At 42.3% G+C, this 23,938-nt stretch overlaps 1 protein-coding gene across 2 annotated transcripts; it reads left to right on the top strand.

Moving 5' to 3' along the window:
- The first annotated feature begins 576 nt into the window (after positions 1-576).
- On the top strand, positions 577-10,948 carry LOC114439981 (protein kinase C and casein kinase substrate in neurons protein 3). Of its 2 annotated transcripts, none has more exons than XM_028412201.1 (10): positions 577-832; positions 2,500-2,567; positions 6,550-6,706; positions 6,827-7,062; positions 7,748-7,903; positions 7,995-8,170; positions 8,875-8,995; positions 9,089-9,159; positions 9,396-9,475; positions 9,593-10,948. In XM_028412201.1, exons 2-10 carry the CDS (start codon positions 2,508-2,510, stop codon positions 9,700-9,702), a joined length of 1,167 nt encoding a protein of 388 aa, XP_028268002.1. In that variant the 5' UTR covers positions 577-832; positions 2,500-2,507; the 3' UTR covers positions 9,703-10,948. The 2 variants fall into 2 exon arrangements, with proteins under 2 accessions (XP_028268002.1, XP_028268001.1); XM_028412200.1 differs by lacking the exon at positions 577-832 and adding an exon at positions 1,015-1,238.
- The last annotated feature ends 12,990 nt before the right edge of the window (positions 10,949-23,938 follow it).

Genomic DNA, 23,938 nt, shown 5'->3' with positions numbered 1-23,938 from the left:
AGGTTGTGGCCGGGTACAGCTCTCTAGTTATTTACATGGCATGTTCTGGCAAGACAAAATTTCACAAGTTCAGCATAGCTTCAAGCATTATGTCACCACGAGCGGGTTATGCGAGTACGAACAATTCTAGGGGTCTTTGACTTCAAATGCACACATACACACACACCGGATGTATCCTCCAGCTGTGGAGGCAGGCCTACCAAACTGCCCCGGGGAAAAAAATGGGAAGTAAAAACGGGGGGTTGAACGCAAGCAGAGAGATGGAGTTTCCCTTATCTGGTCATGCTGCTTCAAGCTTCTTTGTGAAATAGTAAAACATAGTTAAAAGGGCTATTAACACACACACACCATGCAAAAAAGTGTCTGGTTGGGTGAGTCATTCAAAGAAAGATATACAAAACCACAAACTGCCACATTTAATTAACACTACTTGGAAAGAATGAAAGAGATAGGTGATCTCCCACAAGTGGTGACGTACAGAGAACAAGAGAATAAGTTTGCTGCAGCTGTTCTGGTGAGAGAGAAGAAGACAGGGGAAGAAAGAGTGAGAGGCTTGGGGGAGGGAGGAAAAGGAGGGAAGGGAAAAAAAGAAGCCAACTCATCTGACACAAACAGTGGGCCAAAGAAAGGGGAAGAGCAGCAGCAGCACTGTCCAGAACGAGTGGAAAAGGCAAAGCTTGAGAGGGAGAGGAGGAGTGTAAGAGAACAGCAAGACCAAGAGGAAAAGAGTCTGAGAGTCTGCACGGAGACTGGAGCGGAAAAAAAAGTTTTTCTAAGTCAAACAAAAGAAGAAAAAAAAGGATTTAGAGAGGGGTCCCCAACTTTTGAAGAGGTAAGGAACTCATTGGCCTGCCAGGGCTGGATGGATGCATTTCAGTGAGATCTGATGGAGTGACGGAGCTCCTATTTCTGCTCTCTGTTCATTTGTTACTATATATTTCCTCTATGCAATGTGTGTTGAGTTATGTGTGACAGATGAAACGGGGACAGAGGGAGGAGTGTGTGTGTGTGCGTGCGCTGGATACAGGGGGTGAAAGGGGTTGGTGGACTGGGAGAGTTCAGATGGTCTGTTCGGGGAGGTTTTAGGCGTGCAGATGGAGTTATAGTTGCCTGGGGGGTCTGAGTTTCTGGATTGATAGATGTCTGAAAACTGGGAGAGCAAATTTCCTGTCTGATATGCCAAGATTTCTGTAAGATCTGGAGGACCTATGGTGGATTTAGATCTTTGCTTACAGGTGGTAAGTCAGACTTTTTACTGGAAACAGCATAAAAAACTTTTTGAAGGTGAAAATTTTTAGATAAAAATCTTACATGTTGATTATGAAAGCTATAAAAACGCCTTCAGATTGATCCCAGTGCTTATACGGCTGCACAACATGCCTTCATTTACACATACACCAATTTATGATTCCTATATAGAGAGAACAAAAACCATATTTGAGAGGCACACTAGCTCAAAGCTTGTCCATGTGCTCATAGTCAATTATTGTATATTATTTGGATCTGATTTGACCTGAAACCCATAAAACTGTCCAGAAGTTAATAGGTTGCGGTAAATGTTTCTTGCTAGCATTTGATATCAGGCGGAGACAGCAGAGCTCCCCCACCCCCACGTTTCTCTGAAACCTCAGTCATACCCTGAGGAAAGCCAGCCAGTGAGGGGGACAGGAAGTAAAGGTTAAGGGGTTAAAAGGGAAGCGATTCATTATTTCCCTGACCTACTGCAGATCTCTGGGTTGTGTACTCTGCAGTGAGACCTCAGTGAGGCAAGCTGAGGACGATTCAGACTAAGCCATGACATTATTCTCTCAGTAAAGCATGTGATGCCCCGTGAACTGCAGGATGTGGAGAGAAAATCATTGAATCTAATTGTGCGCCATGAGGAGAAATGGCTGCAGGGAGGGAAAACAGGCAAGGGTGGAGCGTTTAAATATTTAACTTGAAAAGTTTCTGTGGAGCCACATGAGCCCTAAAGTAACACCCAAAGATTACCAAACTTCTGTGTGGATCTTCTTAGTTAGCGTCAGACAGAAGTTTTAATCATGTCACTTCTTGTCATGTGACCATGTGTCTACGAGCAGTGAGTGTGCTAAGTGTGCTCCTGTCCTCCCATGCAGGGCTACCAGCATGGGAGGACAGTGAGTGTGGATGATAGGATGTGTTGACCCTTAGCCCCAGCTTATTTTAGCATGGCTCATGTTTCAATGCTGGGAATGCTGGGAGTGGGCGATCCATGCTTGTTGGTGTTATCAGAGCTGGTGATACACAGTTTTCATTTACAGTATGACTGCTGGTTCAACATGAATGTACACGACCTGAATGATAATATGACCTGTGATTAACACCTGTTCTACATTCTCATGTTAGTCCTGACAGGAGTGTACCGCTCATTTTTTTCCAAGGGTCATCTATCAAATACTTTCATATCACACATCCTAATTCTTGAGAGAGAATTACAAGAGAGCCCAATATATATGAATCTTTTCTTCACTTTCTCAGAGAACAGGATGTCGACGTCGCCATCAGAAAACACCTCTGAGGATGCCAACAATCGCAGCTTCTGGATGGTATGTGCTTTCTCTGTGTGTGTGTGTGTGAGACAGAGAGAGAGAGAGATCTTATGATGGAAGAGGGAGATACACAGATATCTTTTCCTTCTGCATCTCAAGTCTGAGTGACCTTCCAGTCAAAACAGACCAAATAGTTTTGTCGTCCAGGCGACATATCTCTGTAAACAAGGCTGTGCTGCTCTCAGAGAAGCTTTTTGTGCGAGTGTTTGGCTCATTAGGTATTTGATTGTCTGTGTTTGCTCGACAAAGTGGATTTTATAGCTCGGGGGTCATGTCTCCGGCGATCTAGGACAAGTTTTTTTTTTTCCATTTTCCCTGCTCCCTGCAAGATCATTGATATGCTACAGTACAGCTGCATGATGTTTTTACTCAGGCAGGATAAGGGAAAGTGTTCACTCTAGTTTTTTTTGTAAACATAATATTATAAGCCAGTTTGACTTGAAGGAATAGTTTATTTACCGTACTTTAAAAAACTTAACTAGTCTCTTTAGAAGCAGCAGTGTAAATGACTCATTTCCAGTCTGTGTGAAAGGTGAAGAGCAGGAGCCTATCTGTGGGTTAGTGCTAACTTAAACACATATAAAAGATACAATAAAACAGGTGAAAACAGATCCATATAATTCACACGACAACACATTATGATTAAAAGCCAACCGATCCAGCACTAACAGAAATCATACTCTTTGATTTTCCACTTTGTCAAAACCTCGCCGCCCTCTGTTTACCAGACCCAGTGCGGTTCTGTCACCATGTTTTTAAAACACTTCCAACATTCAGAGCGTTGTACGGTCTGATCTGAGCACTCTGCTGTGTTAATATTGGCTTTGTCTCCTGTTGGCCTGGATGAGCTGCCCCACTTTCATCTCTCCCCTCCTGTAATTTTGGAAGCCTCCTGTTGTGTCAGATGTGTTTCCAGGCCAGTTCCTGTCTGTGTCATCCTGCTGCTGCACTCACAGGCTGCCTGTCATTACACTGAACACTAATGCTACTCTGTCAAGTATCTGCAAACTCACCACTATTTTAATAGGCTTTGCTCTTACTGTCTGAGTTAACACACGGACCAATTGTACATGTTTTTGGGACACTCCGGGCACAGTCCAATAACATATTGTAGTTTTACTGTACACACTTACTCACACAGTGTGAACTATCTACTAGATTCTCTGAGTCTATCACTAAAGTGAATCATTACGTCCTCAAGCAGGTATTATAAACATCTATTATTTAAAATGCATGATTTTAATTTGCAGTAGAATGGATACATAAACCTTTTTTAAGACAAACATTTGTCTTTAGTGTTGTACTGTAGCTCATGAAATAGGTATGCTTGGCATATTATGTTCTTCTATTACTTTTACTACTTCCACCACATCTGTTGCACCCTTTACTATTTTAAACTACCACCAGTCCTGTGATTTAATCTTCAGCATAAAATCTAAACTCCTTTGTCATCTGGTAGAATTAGTCCCACTAATGTTACCTGACTGGTAGAGGTAAAGACTTGTGGTTGAGGATTAGTTGTGTGCATGAGATCTGAGGCCATTTTCTTTGATACTGCTTTTTTGTTCATGACAGATTCTCTAGAAGCGGATTTTCATCTGCCCCAGATATTGGCCAACTGGGTCCTTTTTTTTTTTTTTTTTTGCAGCGTCGCCACTGGCCTCAAACTGGATTCCTCAGCTGTTTCTGCTTAATTCGCAGACGAGTGAGGAGAGTCAGTGCAAACCACAACAGAGGCAGAAAGAAGGAAAGGAAGGAGGGAAGAGGGAGAAACAGGGAGCAAACTGATGTGTTGCACTCCAACTGATTCTTATTAAAGCATTAAAAAATACTACGGTGTTCCATTAAAAGCACAGTGAGTGCTGATATTTTGCTTTTTTGAAGGCTGCTGGTTAGACAGTAAATCCTTTTTACAGTCTGGGGTGCAGGTTTTCATGCATGGCCTCTAACTTCAAACCACTTTAAATTATATGGCGGCCCAGTGGCACTTGTAGCCTATAAAATGAAAGCCAAAAGTGTTAAAAAGCAGACACACATTCATACTGTAATGCTACACAATCAAGCGGGGAAACGCTCTAATTTATTAGGGATGCTCCACATTGATGAATGTCGTCACCTGTAGCACTATCAGCATGTTTTCACTTGACCTTTCTAATTTGCCTGCAGTTAATTACCCACCAATTAGTTAATGCCATTAGGACAGCAGACCTTTCCATTAGCAGTAAAAACACAAGTTAGCTGCTGAGAGTGAGCAGTTGATGTTACTTTGGAAAACGAAATAAATTGAGAAAGTCTGTGCACCGTCTATCACAATGCACGTGGAAATCAGAAACACAATACGCTGTCTGATGCCATGTTTATAAAGAGCTTGGCAAGCCGTGTCAGTGGGCCAACATGCACAGTGCCTGTTAAGTGGAGCTCCATTACTGATGTTATCTGTATTTGACAAATGAAAATGTCAACAAGGAGAGCGTTCTCTTCACTTAATTTGGTGGTGTTTACATTAAGTTAGGTCCCTCCAATGATGAAATGCACCGCAACCACGTATATGTTGTCCAAAAGCTTTGGATCAGCTGCCAGTCACTTAACAGACAGATTCTGACAGAAAGAGAAAAAGAGTGTAGGAGTGTGTGCTGAGCAGGAGCTGACGGCGGCTGCCAGGAAAATTGCAGAGATTTCCAGATTCCACATCCACAAACAACACACTTGCTTCACGATATGTTATTACACTCGGGGCTTTGCCTCTGCTGCTCTCTTGTCCTTAACCCTCTGTCTGGACAGGCCTCATATCCACCAGCCACACCCATCGCTGCTGCCCACATTAGAGTTAACCACAGGAAACTTGCAGTGTCACTTGTGGCACGTGGGGGGGCTGACAGCTGTGAGAGGAGGATGGGCCGATGAAGAGGGAGCAGTAAAGATGGGAGAAGTAGTTGCACTAATGCAGTAGATGTTATACTAATGGCTGCATATGCTTTAGCATTATTGAATGGGACACATTACTGTAGCAGATACGGCTCTGAAACACACATACTGCATCACTTACTCAAGCATAATTACTGGAGCAGTTGCCATGCAACCTCCAGGAAGTTATGACCCTTGGCCAAGAAATATTCTGGCACGTAACCCATAAAAACAAATGATTGTTTTACACTGTGATCTCTGTATTAAACAAGTGAAGTATATTGTGTTAATTAGCGAGCTTTAGAGGTGCTGCCTGGGGGATTTTTGTTTCTTTTTAATGGCAGGCTGTTTACAGCTCCTGGCTGTGCAGCTTTATATTTTAGTCAACAGACATGAGAGAGATTTGATCGATCACTCTCTCATTCACAAACCACAGTGTGGTAGTCAAATATCAGCTTAGAGTATTGGTATAGCTGCACTTGTTGTAGTGATTCGGCAGTATGTAGAGTGTAGACTCATATGATAGCTGGAGTCCTCGATCAAAACAGATTGTTCCTGATGCTAAAGCTTACAGTTCACTGTTTTATCACAGACATAAACATAATTGTTTAACTGTATGATGATTAATCAGATACTGATTAGGAGTAACTATTGTGATGTGTGTTCCTCTATGTCAATATGTCAATATCATTAATAAATGTGCTATTTATGTTGTACAATGAGAGTGTGAGTAGAAATAGGTATAGGAAAAGCAGCAGTAGCAGTTGTGAAAGAATAAAGAGAGCATTCATGCCAACATGAACAGTTTCAATATTCTCTAAATTTGTGTGTCAAATTCAGTTTATAGTCTTGTTTCCACACTGCCAATAAAACGAACTGTGAACAGCTGTATTTTGACATTAAAATAGTCAAAATGAATTGAAAAGAAACTAAAAGATCAAAATGGAAATTGGCTTTTTTTTCTGGCCTAAAGTTGAAATGAGTCATAGAGTTTAAAGCTTCCTCCTCCTCCTCATCTGTCCTCTGTTTGTAGTGTGAATATTAGATCTTCCTCTCTCTCTTTGTGTCCTGGCAGCCTGGGAACTATCAGCGCAGTGTGAAGCGAACAGAGGATGCTTTCCAGGCCTGTAATGACATAGTGGCATGCTTCCAAGAGAGAGCACGCGTGGAGCGGCAGTACGCCCAGCAGCTCAGTGAATGGAGCAACAAGTGGAAACCAGTAGTGGACTCCAGTGAGTACAGTAGATGCAACACCAGTGATGAAGCTATAAATACCAATTATACCATTCTTGCTTTGTTGTTGTTGTTGTTGTGGCTGGTCATCTTTTAAGTACATCCTCCTCTTCTCTCAGGTCCTCTGTATGGATCTCTGATGAAGGCTTGGCAGTGTTTCATGTCCTCCGCTGACCGCCTGGCCTCCTTACATGCCTCCATCTGTCGCTCCCTGGTGTCGGAGGATGGAGACCGGGTCAGGACGTGGCAGAAGGACACCTTCCACAAGAAGGTATTTGGAGGCTTCAAGGAGTCCCAGGACATCGAGACAGGGTTTGCACGTGCTCAGAAGCCATGGGCCAAACGACTTAAAAAGGTTTGTTTAACACAAAAACTAATCCAAAGCTCTTCTGACTGAGAACGAGGATACAAAATGTTACATTAAAATAAATTGTGCCTGAATTGTGAGGTTTTGTGGTTTGGACCATATTTAGACTGGTCCCTGTTAATGTTCTTTCCCACAATTTTCTAATTCACAGTCAGTCATCCACCCAGCAGAATGAGAGTTATGGCATGTTACTGTTTGTTTCTGGGAGAATTTCTCTGTCACATTTCCAACTCACTCTTTCCCATCTTGCCTGGGCCTAAAGTGACCCTTCAGTGTCTCCTCTTAAGATAGAAACTTCTCAAGAGATTCCTTCGACTTTCCTAAGTGATTAACCTATTGAATCTTTGCTTTACTGTGAGAGCAGCTATAGGGGCATCCATTGAAGGGCGTACTGTATTTGCGCCAAAGAATGCACAAACCCCTTAGGGGATCAATATATCATACATACTAGAAGTGACTGCAGCCTCACAAATGGGACCTCATTAAGTAAATGGCCTCAATCAAGGTCTATATTTAGCAAAGAGGGCCTTTAGTGCATTGCTATTTAGAAATGAGTTTATTCTATGTATCAGGTGCATCTCAATTTAAGTGGATTGCATGTCTGTATAAATGTTTTTTACTTTTTTTTTATGTAGTGACCAGGTCATAAAGTTATGTTGTGGTTTGTCCACAGCTGGATAAGGCCAGGAGGGCATACCATAAGGTGAGCCGTAAGGAGCAGGCGGCCAGGGAGAGAGAGGCACACTCTCAGGGAAACCCGGATGTCGCTATTGAAAAACAGAAGAAGATACAGCAGGAAAGAGAGCTGGTTCAGCAGGAGGCAGAGAAGGTGTGAAATATACTGTTGTATACATGTTAGTCCTTTGGCTAACATCTCATTTTGTGAACTAAATCTAACAATTCACTTTCAACATTTACAGGTTCGTTCCCGCTATGAGAAGGTCCTGGAGGAGGTGAACCGCTACGCTCCACGCTACATGGAGGAGATGGAGTCCGTCTTTGACCAATCACAGGACGAGGAGCGCAAGAGGATTGCATTTCTCAAACAGACCTTCCTCTCCATCCACAAACACCTGGACATTACCAACAATGAGAGGTGAAGCATGCTGCTCCGTATGTGTGTGGAAAATCAATTTCAATATGTGTGGTTAGGTATAGAGCAGGTTTGATCTGTAATCTGTGATCTCTGCAGCTTCTGTCTGCCTGTGTGTTTAGAATTAAAATCAATAATTTGACTTAATTTAACCCTAATTAAGAGTCGTTTCACAACATATTAGCACATGAGTGTGACTCACTTATACTCTAATAAAGGAAATAATAGCTAAGACTGCAACTTAATTACTTTATAAAATCAGCTGGGGCCACAGGGAATATGGGGTAGATGAGGGGAATTACATACTCTATTAATCTGCTTAATTTTGGGGGGTAACACTTAACTTAAAATGACCTGGATGGCGGTGCAGCAGATTATTTTCCAATTAGAAATCTGAATAAACTTTTAAGACACACAGTATAATCACGCCAGAATAAAAATGAACATGTTATTTAAGTATCCAGGTGTCACAGAAATGTGCAAAATTCACATTCCTGTTCACTGACTTTGTTATATTATAATGCTTTATAAAGTCTTATGAGCAGCAGGTTAAACAGAGTAACAACCATTTCTGTCATAGTCTGTTTGGTTTTATGTAATATATATAAAAAAAACGAACACATTTACACTGGGACGGCAAAAAAGTGAAAAATCAGTAATGAGACAGAATTCTGAGTTCTCTTATTTGTTGACTTCGCATCATTTAGTGTAAGGGCTGTATACAACGAACTACACAACACACTGATGGCCATTGATGAGCAAGAGGACCTTCGCTGGTGGAAAAACACCCACGGGCCTGGCATGCCGACTGACTGGCCCCATTTCCAGGTTTTGTTTTTTTTTGCCATTAATTCAGATTGAAACGATTAATTCTGTGGTTTGCTGATTGAGTGCAACGTTTTATTGCAACTGTTTTTGCAGGAATGGACACCTGAAAAGAAAACCAAAAAAGAGAAAAAAGAAGTGGAAAAGAAAGGAACAATAGAGAGGAGGTTAGTAGATTCATCCCAAAGTAAACAGCAAGCAGGCTCTTGTATATCTACATGTGAAAACACAAGAGTTTCTCTCACGGAAGGCCTCGTCTGTTCTGATTGGTCAGCTGAGCTGGCGCCGCCTATCCATTACTCATTCATTCTTCAGGTGCTGTTAGTGAAGGAGGTGCAGGAACATAACAAAGTATGTCTGTGTCTGATAAAACATCCACATGTCTCATCTTTTTGTCGTCCAGTGTGATGATCGGAGGAGTGAGAGTAAGAGCTCTGTATGATTATGTTGGCCAGGAGACAGATGAGCTGTCCTTTAAAGCAGGTAAATACAAACACGTCTAACAACATAGTGTGTGGCAATATGTCTGCAGCAATATCTAAAAATATGAAATGATGTCTTACTTTAAAGAGAAAAAAATGTATATCTTTCTCTTTAAAGGTGAGGAATTTTTGAAGATCGAGGATGAGGATGATCAGGGCTGGTGTCGGGGGATGAAGGATGGTGGCAGGGAGGGGCTTTACCCAGCCAACTATGTGGAGGTGGTGTAGTTTCATACATGCAGAATGAAAGTTCTTGTTAAATCACGTACATGAGTTCACAGCTTGATATAAAATGCTGTAAAAAATCAGCACCACGTAGCTGTTGGCCAAAGACACTCGGTGGTGGATACTCTGGTTACCAAGGTTCCTAATCTCTTTTGAAGGATTTTGACAAATGTTTTAATATATGCATAGACCACTTGTATTGAAGCCATATGATAAGCAATGCTTTAATGTAAAGTAAAAGTAACACTATGTTGGACTCTAAAGGTAATCTCTATTACTAATCATTTGGTGCTGAAATTGCAGTACAGGACGGCTACTTTTTTTTTTATTTTGCACCTCAGCGCTGTTAAAAATGCTCACAAAGCTTCACAGCATATGAAGAAAGTGATGCTAATATACTGTGATTATATTTAATCCGGAGATGGCGTCAGCATGTTAGATGTAGACCGCTATAGCACCTGTGTTGTGTTTTTGTGGAACAGAATGAAGTGATGAGGAATCTGGTTATTTCCTGTTGAAGCCTCAGGTGGATGAAAAGACTGATCAGTTTGATCTCTGTGCATGATTGAGCCTAAGGGCAAACTGCTTCCCTAGCAGCCTCAGTTTGTGCATTACCAAATCTACAGGAAGCTTTGGTGTTCTTGGTGGATGTGCTGTATGGAGCCTGAGGTGGAGCGGATTCAATAATTGCACAGATGACAGCTCAATCAATGGTTCACACTGAACCTCAAAATTGATCCTGATGGCCGGGTCAGTGCCTTGAGTGGCAGGCCCACCACTACCAAGTATCACAGCATGAATGAGAGACAAATTGCCCCGCCACTATGTCTTTTAAAACAGAACCTGTTTTTCCACAGTGTGTCAGGATCTTAATTTTATGATCTCCTGAACATGGAGACACTTTTTAGAAAACAGGACCCAGCTTGGTCTAAACATGTCCCCCATACAATGCAGCACTGTAGATAATGTTCAGAGATGAAGCTGGTATCTCTCTTCTGCATCGGAGCCTCAGCTTGATGTCACATTTCTTAGCATGTCACAGTGTTCTTTCATGATAAATGCTGGGGAACAAACAGTCTTTCTTTCTGTTCTGTACCGTCAAATCGTCTGTTCCTACCAAAGTAAGCGAGCAGCACCCAGGGTTTGCCTCGTCTATAGCCTTCTTCAGTATCTAGTATGTGTGTTTATTTGTCATGTAAAATATGAATTTGCAAACTCCCTCTTTTGGAAATAAAAATTAAAACTGTTACATGGTGAAAGTATCATGTTTAGAAAAGAAGTGTGTGTGTGTGTGTGTGTGCATGTGTGTGTGTGATTGTAGGAAGATACTGTTTGTGAATCATCAGCCCATCATCCTCTTTAGGCCCAGAGTCCTGCCTGTGGTTGTTATTACATGCACAGAGCTGTCAGCTGTCTCTCTCTCTCTCTCTCCCACACACACACACACAAACACTCCTATAACACTTTTAAGCCCTGTGTCTGTGTCAAGAGAGCTGTGTCCAGGTCAAATGCTGCTCTTTATCTCAGTGATACCACCGCAGAGTCAGATGTAGCCTGACATCAACACATGGCCATCAGCCAAGCAAACTGCCCACCAGTGTTTGTTTATGTTTAAGCAAATCCAGAGCAAGAAGCGTTGTGTTATTGTTACACTCTGTTTTGTCATGAATACAAGCAGGAGAAGGAGCAGGAATATCTGTTTTCCATAGCAGTCATGGAGATAATGATGTAACATCGGAAGGAATTTCCCCTCACCTGCTGACAGTTTCGTTGCTTGTTGCCGACATGGACTGATGTGTACTCACAAAGACTGATAGTCTGGTTCTGACATTTAGCCTCTGCGGCTTATATAACAGTACTGACGTAAGTATTGGAAAACTAACAAGTGACATATTACATATACATAAAAGTGTTGTAACCTGTTTTAGCAAAAGCACGAGTGACTGATGAGTTTTACTGCTCTTGCTACATGTGTTGTTCAGCTCTGAGTGACTATCTAGAAATTCTGTGGTATTTCCATTTCCAGTCATTTAAAATTGCAAGCTTGGCTGTAGTCATTCTCCAACTCAGGCTCAAGGGCTTCTCATACATGAAGGTCCACAAGGACATGATGGAAACACTGGTGGAGAATGGTCATGAAGTGGAGGCCTGTTGAATTCAACATAGCAGAGAGATCCTGGAAAGGGGATTGCTTTAAAGGAACAATGCAGCCATTTTGGGGGCAGATTTTGGGAGACGTCTCCAGCAATATGAGATTAAGATTTAGCACTAAGATAGAAGAACAACTAAAACGGTGTAAACACTCAGAGAAAGATGGATTGGTGAGGTCTTCAGGTGTGAACATGGTGCTGCTGGTGAAGAAGAGGAGCTCAATGATTGCCATTTTGACAGTGACAAGGATGTTATCACTGCTAGACACCTGGGTCCAGGACATTGACTTCTGAGTGATTGACACACTGTTGTTACTGCTGTAATTGTTGCATGGATTGTGGCATTATTAGTGTAGGGTACATAAATTGCCTCTTATTGTCAGAGTAAAGTAGACCTTACCTTTAAGCACCATAATTAAAATTAATAAAATCAAATACCAGTGTGAAAACTTTTTAAAAAATCTAATTTTTCATTTATAGGCCCATGTTTCCTGTTACAAAGTGCACCTACAGATCACCCCAATGCCACAAATCTTCACTTTATCCTACACCTGTGAGTGATTGCTGGTCAGTGAAGAGGCAGTTTCGCCCAGAACAATTTGTCAAACACAATATTACCAATGAATAAACACCTCCTGACACCTCTAAACGCACTTTAGTAAGAGAGGTGGCACAAAGGCCAGAGGCAGTGGTCGACTGGCAAGTAGGAGGAAGTCACTTTGTCATGAGTCATCCTTCATCTTGTTTTCAACAAGCAGAAGGTTACATTTATTGAGGATGACAAACCTAGTGCATGACCTGAGTGCTTGCTTTCCGCAGTGAAGTGTTCTGCCAGCTCTGTTACAGCGAAGTCTCTATTTTGTCTTTTGGCTCCGGTCCACGGAAGCCTTTAAAAGAAAATAGTTATTACCAGTAAATGCACTGAGCGATCACTCATCTCCAAAGACGCATCGCTACAGCAGGTGGGAGTCATGACCAAACTGGACCTTGTTTTGATAAATAGAAAAAAAAATGCAGACAGCCATAAGAGGGAACAAATAACGTGAAAGTCCTGAGTTCTCCCCAGACTTGGGATTTGGCAGCTTCGGCGGTGGGACTTTTTGGACACAGAGGCTTGTAATTGGTGATGCAGAAATTTTGATCTGCATCCAGGACTCACTGTGTTTTTCTGTCACATTAGAGAAAGAGCTGAAGGGCAGCACGTTGTTTTAATGCTTTGCTGGTTTTACAAGAGAACCATTAAAGGGTAAGAGCAACACTCTGAGAAATAGACCTCAACAATTTACATCATGTAAATACATCCAGCTTCCTTTATTCGTCACATTCTGTATAAACAATCCATTTTGACTTCACCGGACACACTTTTTAAAGCAAAGTGGAACCAAACTCCACGCTCTGAACTCTCATTTACATTCATTAGCTCTAGCTCATTTCGTACTGTAGGTGCAATGTAAACACACACCCATTAACAGATGCTTGTTTGTCAGAACAATAATGAGTGGAAACAGCTCATTTGCATGCTAATAGCCTCGAGATATTCAATTTGATGCCACTGAGTTCTCATAATGCTCATCGTTGTTTAGCTATTGATCTCAGTGAGGTTAGCATCTTCTCCCTCCATCCACAACCTTGTTTAACACAAACACACAGACATGCTTCTTTTAAATAAACCTAAACGCCTTACTGTTATTGTTGCTTATCAGTTCCAGGAGAGAAAGGTAAGTGAAAGTTTTGTCAAATTTCCTGTCTTTTTTTTGCATCTACTCAGAACTAACTTGATGTTCTCCTAGTTTTCAGCAGAGGGTGCTAAAAGATCATCAGCGTCACCTTTCAGTGGGCCATCTTGAGGAGAAATATGCACGCTGGGGAGGCAGCATAATGGGAAAATGTCTTTATTCCCTCATCTCTCATGTGGTGACAGGCAGAACTTTAGGTTGCCATGGAGAGAGCTGCTGAAACAGGGCCATAATTAACAGAGCCACAGAACTTGGTTCAATGACTCATTACATTTGGAGAAGTTAATGAGGAAATCACATAGCTCCTCGAAGGCAAATGACTCCATATGTGTATAATGTGTACACATGATAAATGTCTGAAGTCCCATCGTGATGTGAACATTACTGTACACTGGTGCAGATGCTTCTGCTGGGCTAATGATGTGCATGTGATCTGCCACCATGCAGGCTGGATGTGTGTGTGTCTGCATTGAATGTGTGTGCAGGCTCACGTGGGTGTGTATATTTGTGTCGAGGGAATGACTCGCTGTCTTGTCAGGGAGACACAAACCATATGAAGGTATTCTCTGTCACACACACACACATCCCTGCTCTTTGCTCCAGATGTACTGTGTTGTTCACCCCCTTAACACCACCACCACCACCAAATGCTCTCTATTTCTTCCAACTTGCTCTCTATAAGCTCAGGCTGCCCTGGGGAGGCTTCTGTCACAGCTAAGGGCCAACAGTGGGCCTGCTCCGGGGGTTACAGAGTGGCCAACAACACAGGGAAAAGCCACCCAACCACCTGTAGACCTGCCAAGAGCACTTAAGCACAAACCGTCTCTCACAATTTGTCTCAAGGATGTCTGGAAAATCCCACTTGACTCTCAAGCTTAACAACACTAAGGCCCCTGGTGGAGGATGCTCCACCTGAAAATGCAGAGGAAAAGCACCAGCTAGAATGCCAAAGGTGCAAGGAGTCAGAAGTGCAAAACAGGGCACATGTGAGCAAGAGACTGCAGGCCACGCCGCCAACCAGCCAAGGCTGGGGGTAAGGCCGTAGGGGCCCGGTCTGCAGGGCCTGGACATCAGTGCTGAGGAGTAGGGTCATCCAAGGAAAAAGGTAAGACCGCCTACCTTGGCTTCTAAATGTATAAGCATGCTTTTCATTTTAAACTGCCCAAAAATAATGAGCAATCAAGAAAATGGTTATTCTCGCATTTCAATTAGCCTAATTAAAAAGAGAGGGCAGCCGGCTACTCAGAAGAATGGCAAGCACTACAGCGCAGTGTGCATTTGTAGGTGTGTGTGTATGAGCAAGAGACTCTCCAAGGGGTTCTGCTAGAACACTGCATCAGCAGTCAGAATGAGAAATTAACCATTTGCTTTCTTTTCTCCACAGCCTGAAGCAGATACACAATCTGGTCAGTGTGCTGCTGCCAGAGAAGTTTCAGACTCACGCAGCTCCTCCATCAATGTACTATCAATCATTTATATTTGCAATTCTGTGCTGGGAATTGTTTGGTAATTCTGTGTATATGGTAATAGTGGCAAATATGTGCTTATGTCTGTCAGTCCTCAGTGTGACGAATACGGCAGCAGGCTTCTTTTTAATCACGTGGATGTGAGGCAGATGCTGGCAGTGAGGGGGTTAACCGTAGGTTTGTATCCAGTCTGACAGTGAGAGCCAGATGGTCATGTAGAGCACTTACAGTGACATGGGCCTACACAGCTCCCTCTGCTGGAACACACATACACACATTCCCATCAGTAACACACACACACACACACACACACACACACACACTGCTCATTTGCATGCACACATGAACATCCTGAGCAGATAACAGCGCCTGTGATTCCCAGGTCATTTAACCACCCCCCTCCTCCCCTCCTCCTTCTCAGCTCTTTTCCCTTCTCTCACTTCCTCGCTCCTCCTCCTCTCATTTCCTCAGTCTCAGTCTGATGGCCAGAGTTAATTGGCTGCCGTCTAATTGCTGCTCATTAGCTTGAGTAACCGAACATGTAAGATGTGGCAAACAAAACCTCTTCTCTCAGCTCTGTGTTTTCGCAATTCCCGTTCTGGGTCGTCCTTATCCATTCCTGTGTGTATTCCCTTATCTTTCAGTTTGTTGCTTCGCTCACCCTGAACCAGAACACGCCTGTAATGAGCGAGGTCAATGATGAAGAAAAGAAAAAATCACGTAATGATCTTTAAAAAAAATCAGTTTACAACCTTGAAACTCAACAATTATGGCTTTTCATGTTGGTTTTCTTCACTGGTGTAGGCTACTGTAATCTTCGTTCGTTTCGTCAAAATGTTCAGGCTTTATTTCCTATATGGAACAAATGAAAACACACATACACACAGGATCAGTGCCGTTTCACACACATCCTTGAAATCCCTACACTGCATATACAGCACCCACCCACATGTACAGACACACATCAGAAAGGCCAGCCTCCTCGCCCACACCCTGTTGGCATTTGGCAGGTTCTCTATATTTGGGTAGCGCCCCTCCCATGAGCCCAGCTTTCTCAGCTCCCCTCCCTATTTAATCTATCTTAGAAAAACCTCAGGGGTTTAATTCCTCTCTCAAGGCAAAGTGCTTTGCTGGCATGGCAGCCAAATCCATACACAAGGAGTGCATCAAGCTTTAAAGTGGACATCTCAACAGCAGAGCAGTTTAGTCAGAGTGACATGAAATATAGGGCATAGTGTGTCACTATAGAACGAGGAAAAGAGTTGGAAAAAATTAGTCTTGTGCTGTTGCTGTTGCGGATGTGGAGGACTGTGGTGAGAAACACTGAAAAGGATGAGGTCGAAAATGCACACACACTCACACACACACACACACACACACTCTCTCTCTCATAACAATTCACAAACCCTGTGATACGCCAAGAAAATTATTTACTACTCCAGTGCAGGCCCTAAATGATTGGATTAGTCTCCTGGCTTCGTTGCTCCTGTAGCACCAAGAGACAGGATGGGATGAGACATTACTGACGTTAGAGATACAACACAAGAAGAGACAGAAGAGTAAAATGATAAGTTTAGACTGAGGAAGAAACACCGAAAGAAAAAATTTTCACCAACCCTCAGAGTAGCTTAGAGTGAGTCAGACGCTTCTCCCACCATCAAATCTGACATTTGCAGCCCTCAAATATTCATAACTGAGACATAAATGTACCGATGACAGGCATGCAGAGCTTTGCTTCTTCCCTATGATAAACCAGTTGTTAATTACATGTACAGGAAGGTGAATGCAAGCTTATTTACACAGGTAAAGGCAGCTTTAATTAATAGGTTTTAAAGCAACAATGCATCCGGTGACAATAAGAAAACAAAGTGAAAGTGACTCAAAGGAGTCTGTTGAGACTTATCACCTGATTCCGTAGCTCTTATCAGCTTTGCTGTTCTTCAGTTCTATCTTACAGCAGCTGTTTTCATTGAGGAAGGTCTTACACTGAACCTGCTCAGCTCTAAAGGCTAATATAGCACAGAGCTAGTGAATTCAGTGGAGCATTTAAGCAGCATTTAAGAGCTAAAACATTCCTTATGTGGGTAAATGAAACTAAAAAGTTAAATAATATCAGCTGCAGAATTGTGTTCACCAGATGGAAACACTCCAGTGAGTGAGTAGTTTTGTTGAATGAGTGCTGTGCATTGACATGAGTGGAATAAAATGTTACATGCTTGTTTCTTTTTCTCCCTAGTGGCTGAAAAGAATGAGTGGCTGCTGTTTTAAGAAAGATTTCACTTTTGTTATACTTGACAATGTGGGAAGTTAGCAAGCGAATGCGGCCCACTTGCATTGATACCGCACTGGTGGCCTTCATCTGGCCCTGATGAAATGGATGTGAGCCTTTAAAGTGGCCCACATGTAAAATAGCAAATTTGGCTCAAAATTCCCAAATGTGGACCTCTTGGCTAAGCTGTGTTTTTCTTTACACTGTATTCTGTATGTGGCCCTAAAGTGGCCCACATGATATATTTGGTTCATGTTTTGGTGGAGCCATGGCTATGGTCTTGTGGCTCAGATGTGGATCACTCTAGTGCAGTCAATCCACGCCATAAGTGGGCCAGGTAAGAGCATTGTGAAGTGAACCGTGGGTGGGCCATAACGATTTTGCTATCTGGGTATGTTACATCTTCATTTAGCTGGACATTAGCTCTGCATGTCACCACAGACATGCAGTTTCTAAAACTCCTAATACACAAACTTTCATATAATGGCCTTGGTTTGGTTAGTCCTACCTCATTTAAAACCTCTACATCTCCTAGTTTAATAAAACATTTAAATGGCAGAATATAAGGGGCAAATTGTAACAGCTTACGGGAAAATAAAAAGTCCAATATTCATACTCTTTTCACTTTGTTTTTCTCTCCAGTCTCCTAAGGGAAATATGTGGCACAGCTGCAACACGCTCCACCTTCTATTTACTAAGTTTGTTGGCAGGTGGGTATTTGAAGGTTTTGGTTTTTTTTCTTTTCTGAAAACACCTGCCTGCAAAAGCTGAAAATGACCATGATCTGATTAAAACATTGACAGTGAACCCAAACATTAAAACTGGATGAAAAAAACTAAATCCATGTGAAGCTCCACAGAGGTGAGCTGCAGAGTGTGCTGATAAATGTTACATTGATGATACAGATCAAATATTCATCATATCAACCATTGATTATTGAAACAAGCAGATTTTTTGTTTCCCTTCGGATCTTTTTTGAGGGTTTTCCAACAGTTTGGGAACTCACTGCTGCCTCACCAAATGTTCTTGCAAAACTTGGACACAAAATTCAACAATGCAAGTCTGTCCCTATATCCATCACTCAGAACAGTCAGTGCTGAAAAATCACTTGGTGTACACATGAGCATCAGGTTTTGACAGTTCTGAGGAAGAGCACATTGCCATGATGCTGGCCAGGACAGGAAGCAGTGGGATCCCAACTGTCTCACTCTCCTGTTCTTTCTTCCACATTGCAGCACCCATGACCTCAAGTACCCGCTCCTTTGAAAGCCTCAGCCACTTTCTCCTGCTGCTGAGGTTCACTGGAGGACTTTGAGGTTCTTGACCTTAACACATACTGCCTATGGGGCCTGTGCAAACTGCTCCAGGCTAAGAGCAGGGAGGTTGGAAAAACTCTAAAGGCCTTCTGGCTTGCTTTGCTTAAGGGATTCTCTCCCAAAAGCTGTAGGGCTATACCAGGAGTTAGAGTTTTTTCCTCTTGTGAAGGTAGCTGAAGAACAAAGCAAAAATTGATACATTAGCTAAGAGGTGTAAGTGGAATCCTCTATTGAGAAATTAAAGTAGGTGATGGCAGTGGCTGGTGGGTGAGTGGGAGTCACGACAAAGAAATGAAGATGAAGAGCAGTAGAAGAAGGAGGGCGAGATGGAGAGAGAGAGAGAGAAGTGGGCGATTGGTCCTATGAGAGAGTTGTCATGGTAACAAGTGATCATGATGAGGTTGAGGATGATCAGAGAAGACTTTTGGAAGGAAGGTGCAAATACATAAAGAACATACCTAATTACATCAGACATGAATAGCAGTACAGGAGAGTCTTACGTCAGAGTGGACAGCGTGAGCTGCAAACTAATCTAAAAGTTTATTCCTACATTTTAATTTAACAAACAACCATTTAATTTACAGTGGATCAACTCTCAGGAGAAATATAGTTTTATTAAATAATCAAGGCAGTTTCATAAATTAAAGGTTGTTTGTGCCATAGAATTTATAGCCGAATGTTATAGCTGCATTTGCAATCAGCTATAATTGTATTAGCAAAGACATAATGGCTTTCATAGAGTCACAGGTTGTAAAGCAGTGATTGCCGTGAGAGCCGCATTCCTTTCTGAATCTTCAAGGTCAGCTGCGTTCACTCAGTGTCTCACAGAAAAAAATGACTTTGCATCTTGCATTCACACCAAATTCTTGTAATTATTTTATCAGCAAATGAAAAAAAAGATACATCGCCTTTCTGTTAAAATATTCAGCTTGAGCCTCTGGGATCAATTCAGATGCAACATGCGACATGAGGACAAATGCCACAAAACATTATTAGCACTGCAAGTCTAAGGCTAATACATTTTTTGTTTGTTTGTTTTTCCACACTCAGGAAATGAATCTTAGCATTCTTCTCAGCAATCCAGGTAGAAATTGCCTTTTCATGTGTTAGTTAGGGTAAAGACTGAGGCACTGACAGATTCAAATAATTAACAACATGGCCTGGAGAGAAACTCATATACTGGCAATCACTGGTATGAACTGGATTTATACCAGCAGGACCTGGTTTAGCAGAATTCTACCTAAGATTTGTTTCTTGTTTCTGCTGAGAAAGTAAAACTTGGTGTAAGTTTTAGTAGTTGTCCCCTGTGGCACAACAAGACTTTTTTTGTGATGATGGTATCTATCTCCTCTGTCTTGTCTTGCCAAGAGGGACAACCCCCCTTTTACTGCTTCTAGTGGTAGTCAAAGTTTTCTTGACCTGACTGATACACAGGAAGTGCTCTGCTAGTCAAGGAGAATGTCGGCCTCAGAAACAGCCAACTCTCAACAAGCCATTAATTCCCTACAGTGATAATGTCGGTGCATATCAGCAGTTCCTGAAGATGATGAACCTACAAGACATTAAAGTCACAGAAAAGGATTTATGGGTTCATGTTGTGGACAGAAGCACAGCAAGGTCATCTCACATGATTCAACTGAATAGGTACCTTGGAAGGAAGGTTAGAGTCAGTCAAAAGGCTGCAATGTGCCCACAGAAGATGCTTGTTATTCAACAGATGTCCCTACTGTCAGGCCTCATGATTGACTTAGGCCAGGGCTTTCATCTGTTTATCAAAGCTCCTGTAGTGTTTACAGTCTGTATGAGACTTTAGTACCCTCATATTTGACTGCAGGGCCCCTGGTAGTTGTGATAAGCAGACACTATAGACAAATGAATATTTGTACTGTTTTATTCGTTATGTTAGGCAGTCAACATGCTAGCTCACTGCAACATAAAGGTCACAGTAAGTGAGGAAACTGAAGACTACTAATCAATGTCATTTCCCGCCTTTGAGCTGTGTACAGATTATGACATCGACTGATTTTTTTAGTGGAATTCACAAGAGTTGTTGACCATTGCCTCAATTATCACCTCAGCATCTTAGTCTGGTTCATCTATTATGCCACACAAGCGAGATGATTAGGTCAGAAAATGCATCGTAACAGTGAGACCTGTTTCCCATCATGTTGCCACTTCAGGACGTGTATGAGATTCTTAATTAATAGCAGCATGAGACTTGCATTGTGACGCTTCTCACTAGCAGGTAAGATACAATATAACATTTAATGTAATTTGTCACCAGACACTGTCAGACCTGCTTTGATCAACAAAGTTTCTGATGACTGAAGACTTAAGAAACTATACCCAGTGTAGAACCCAGCACATTTGTATATCTGGCAGATCTCATTTCTCCCATGGCTGTCTAAGGAGTTCTGAATGACCATGTCCAGGTAGTCCACCAGCAGCAGTCACTTCACAGGGGAGGTCATCACCTTGCCTGTAGGCGTCATTGATCTGTCTCTCTTTTGTGTGGGAGACTTTTGTTGATTGTTTACCCAAATCTCAAGCAGATTTAAAGATTTCCTAATACATCTCTCAAATGCTGAGATTGCTGCTGGAACCCAGCTGTCATCTGGACGCAGATGTGGTCAGGGCTGCTTTCTTTAACATGTGGCACCTTTCTGGGTGTACCTGGGAGTGTGAATGTGAGAAACAAATAGGCAAGCATGTTTATGTGTGCACTTGCGGGAGAGGATAACCTGTCCTGTATAAGAGGGATATCACCATGCCAACACCAGTTTTAGAGTAAGGAAGGTTTCTGGTCTGACAGTGGTTGCTTTTATTTTGTCTTCTCTCAATCTCATTTGTTTAACCTCTCCTCCTCTCTCCTCTCCTCACCTCTTCTCTGTTTGTCTCCCTCTATGTGTTCCTGTCCTCTTCTGTTGTGTGTCTCAGGCTCTCTCTGCGCTCTGCTGTGACAGTTAACAGAGGTCACTGTTTACTCTCATTTATCAGTCAATCATCGCCCGCTGCAGGGTTCCAAACACAGCTCTTTTTCCATCATCCATTCCTCTTTTACCGTCACTGCTTGCAGAACAATGAGGAAGACAGGGGCATGTATATTATGAGGTGTTAATTTATTAAACATTGGACAAATATAATTTCCTGCTTTAATGTCAAATCCGGTTTTGTTTGATTTCCTGTTGAAATTGTGATAACTGACAAGATATCATTTTTGTTGGTTTGACAAGTGTGGCAGAGAATATATTATTATTTGTCCAGAGGTGATTGTGAAGATATTAGTTAGATACAAGAAGTGACAGGGTTTTATTGTTTTGCCAGTATGATAAAACTCTTTGATGTAGATCACTAAATGTGCAGCAGGAGCATTAGTCTTGAATGCCCCATAATTGGGATTCTTTTTAGATGTGGGTTCTGAATGTTTTTCTAAATTTCCATCCTGATCTCTGCTCTCCATTATCATAATAGAAACCATAGGATCAAATCTGGATTCACTTAAGTAACTGACTCCCCCCCATCTAAGGCCCATGATTAGCATTTTTATGAATAAATATCTGTGTTCGTTTTTAAGAGCGTGCATTAGGAACAGTCTTTGAGCTGAATGCATGAAGAATTTCCATACCAAAGTTTAGAACAAGGCCTGGATGTTCTTCGTGCTGTGAGGCCCATTAGGTGTTGTTTGGGCACACTGTGGGAAAATGATTAATTCATCAGTGTGCTGTCTTTAAATATGAAGGTGTTTTCCTCTGTCCTGACAACAGAACTCACAGTAGGAGGCAGTTCTTTTTTGACTGCAAATGATTAATACTTTCTGCTGACTATAAATATGACCAGTGACTAATTTTCCTCTGGTCACTGAAAGGTTTTTAGATAAAATGTCTTCAGTGACAGTAAGAGGGCAAAAACAATGACAGCAATGATTGTTGGAATTGAAAATCTATGGTGAAATGAGATGAAATGAAAAGCACACACTGTTCGCCGTGTTCATTTAATATAGCAGCAGGCCCATATGCAATGAACATCTTGAGGGGCAGACTTGCCTTACATAACTGTTAACATTGGCATCGTCTCAGCAGCGGGCAGACCCCAATCCAGAGGTTCACACGTGTTTCCTGCTCATTAACCCAAAGGATTACATTCTCATTAGGCTGCAGACCATCTTTTAATTATTTTGTATGATCGATTTGATTAGATTTTAGATGATGGATGTAATACGATACAGAATGTGACATCTGGATATCAAAATTCCTATTACATTCTCTCGCTGCTTGAAGTACAAATTCAATCGTGATTGCATTACAGGTTTCCATGTTTGTAGGGTGACTCCTCTGTAGGAACAAGTGAAGAACCACAGAAGGCACCCTGAGGGACTCCACTTTAAAAACAACCACTTTGATACGATGCTCATAGCTACTCCCGACCATCAGTGGCGGGTCCTCATTATCCTGCTGCTGATGTTACCATAAAACAGAGAAACATTTTTATGTGGCCCCCCTCTGTTTATACGAGGCCTGCAGGAATATCATAATCTAATCATAACTCCAATAAGACTATGTCTCATTCTAACTAGATCATGGCTTCTGTGTATTTCTGGTGGCGTTCTTGCTGAGGTTTCCATGGTGCGCGCACACACACACACACAAACCAACTAACCCATGTTCTTTTTTTGGCACTGAGCCGAGTACCATTGACCCTCCATTGCATCTGTGCTCTCTACCACCTGACATCCAAGCAACACCTCCTCCTCCTCCTCCTCACACTCCCCCTATCCCCACCTCCTCTTCCTCACATCCCACTGATGCTGCCATAAAAACTGTAATATTTTATGCCCCCCCTCCCCTCCCCTCCAACCCTATCTGATAAAAACACCACCATCACCTCTCCAGGGGCATCTGCAGGAGTATTATTATCTAATCATAGCTCTAATAAGACCAAACAAGATCCTGAGCCCTTCTAACCCACCCATGTACCCTGCAGGCTCAGAGAGGCCATTATGCCCACCACACCATCCCCACACCCCCATCCTTGCTTAACACACACACACACCCTCACCCTCCTTTCCTCTACACGCCCCACATACATCAGTATGTCTTTAGCACTGGCCGGGCTGTACAGGCAGAGAGAGGAGAGACAGAGTATTAGTATTCAGAGCACAGGGAGGAAAAAAAGGAGAGCGAGCAACCGAGAGAGAGAGTGAGAGGGAGGGGATAGTGAAATAGAGAGGAGGAAAAAAAACACAAGGAGGGGGAAAATATAAGAGAAGAACACGGGAAACGGGAGGGGAAAGAGGAGAGGGGAG

The sequence above is a fragment of the Parambassis ranga genome, chromosome 8 (assembly GCF_900634625.1).
Source record: "Parambassis ranga chromosome 8, fParRan2.1, whole genome shotgun sequence".
NCBI lineage: Eukaryota > Metazoa > Chordata > Actinopteri > Ambassidae > Parambassis > Parambassis ranga.
This window is presented reverse-complemented; position numbering and strand designations above follow the sequence as displayed.

Coding starts and splice junctions, on each gene's coding strand:
- LOC114439981 (XM_028412201.1), top strand. CDS start 2,508: ATGTCGACGTCGCCATCAGAAAACACCTCTGAGGATGCCAACAATCGC. Junction 6,707..6,826: donor GAAACCAGTAGTGGACTCCA/GTGAGTACAGTA, acceptor CTCTTCTCTCAG/GTCCTCTGTATGGATCTCTG. Junction 8,996..9,088: donor CTGACTGGCCCCATTTCCAG/GTTTTGTTTTTT, acceptor CTGTTTTTGCAG/GAATGGACACCTGAAAAGAA.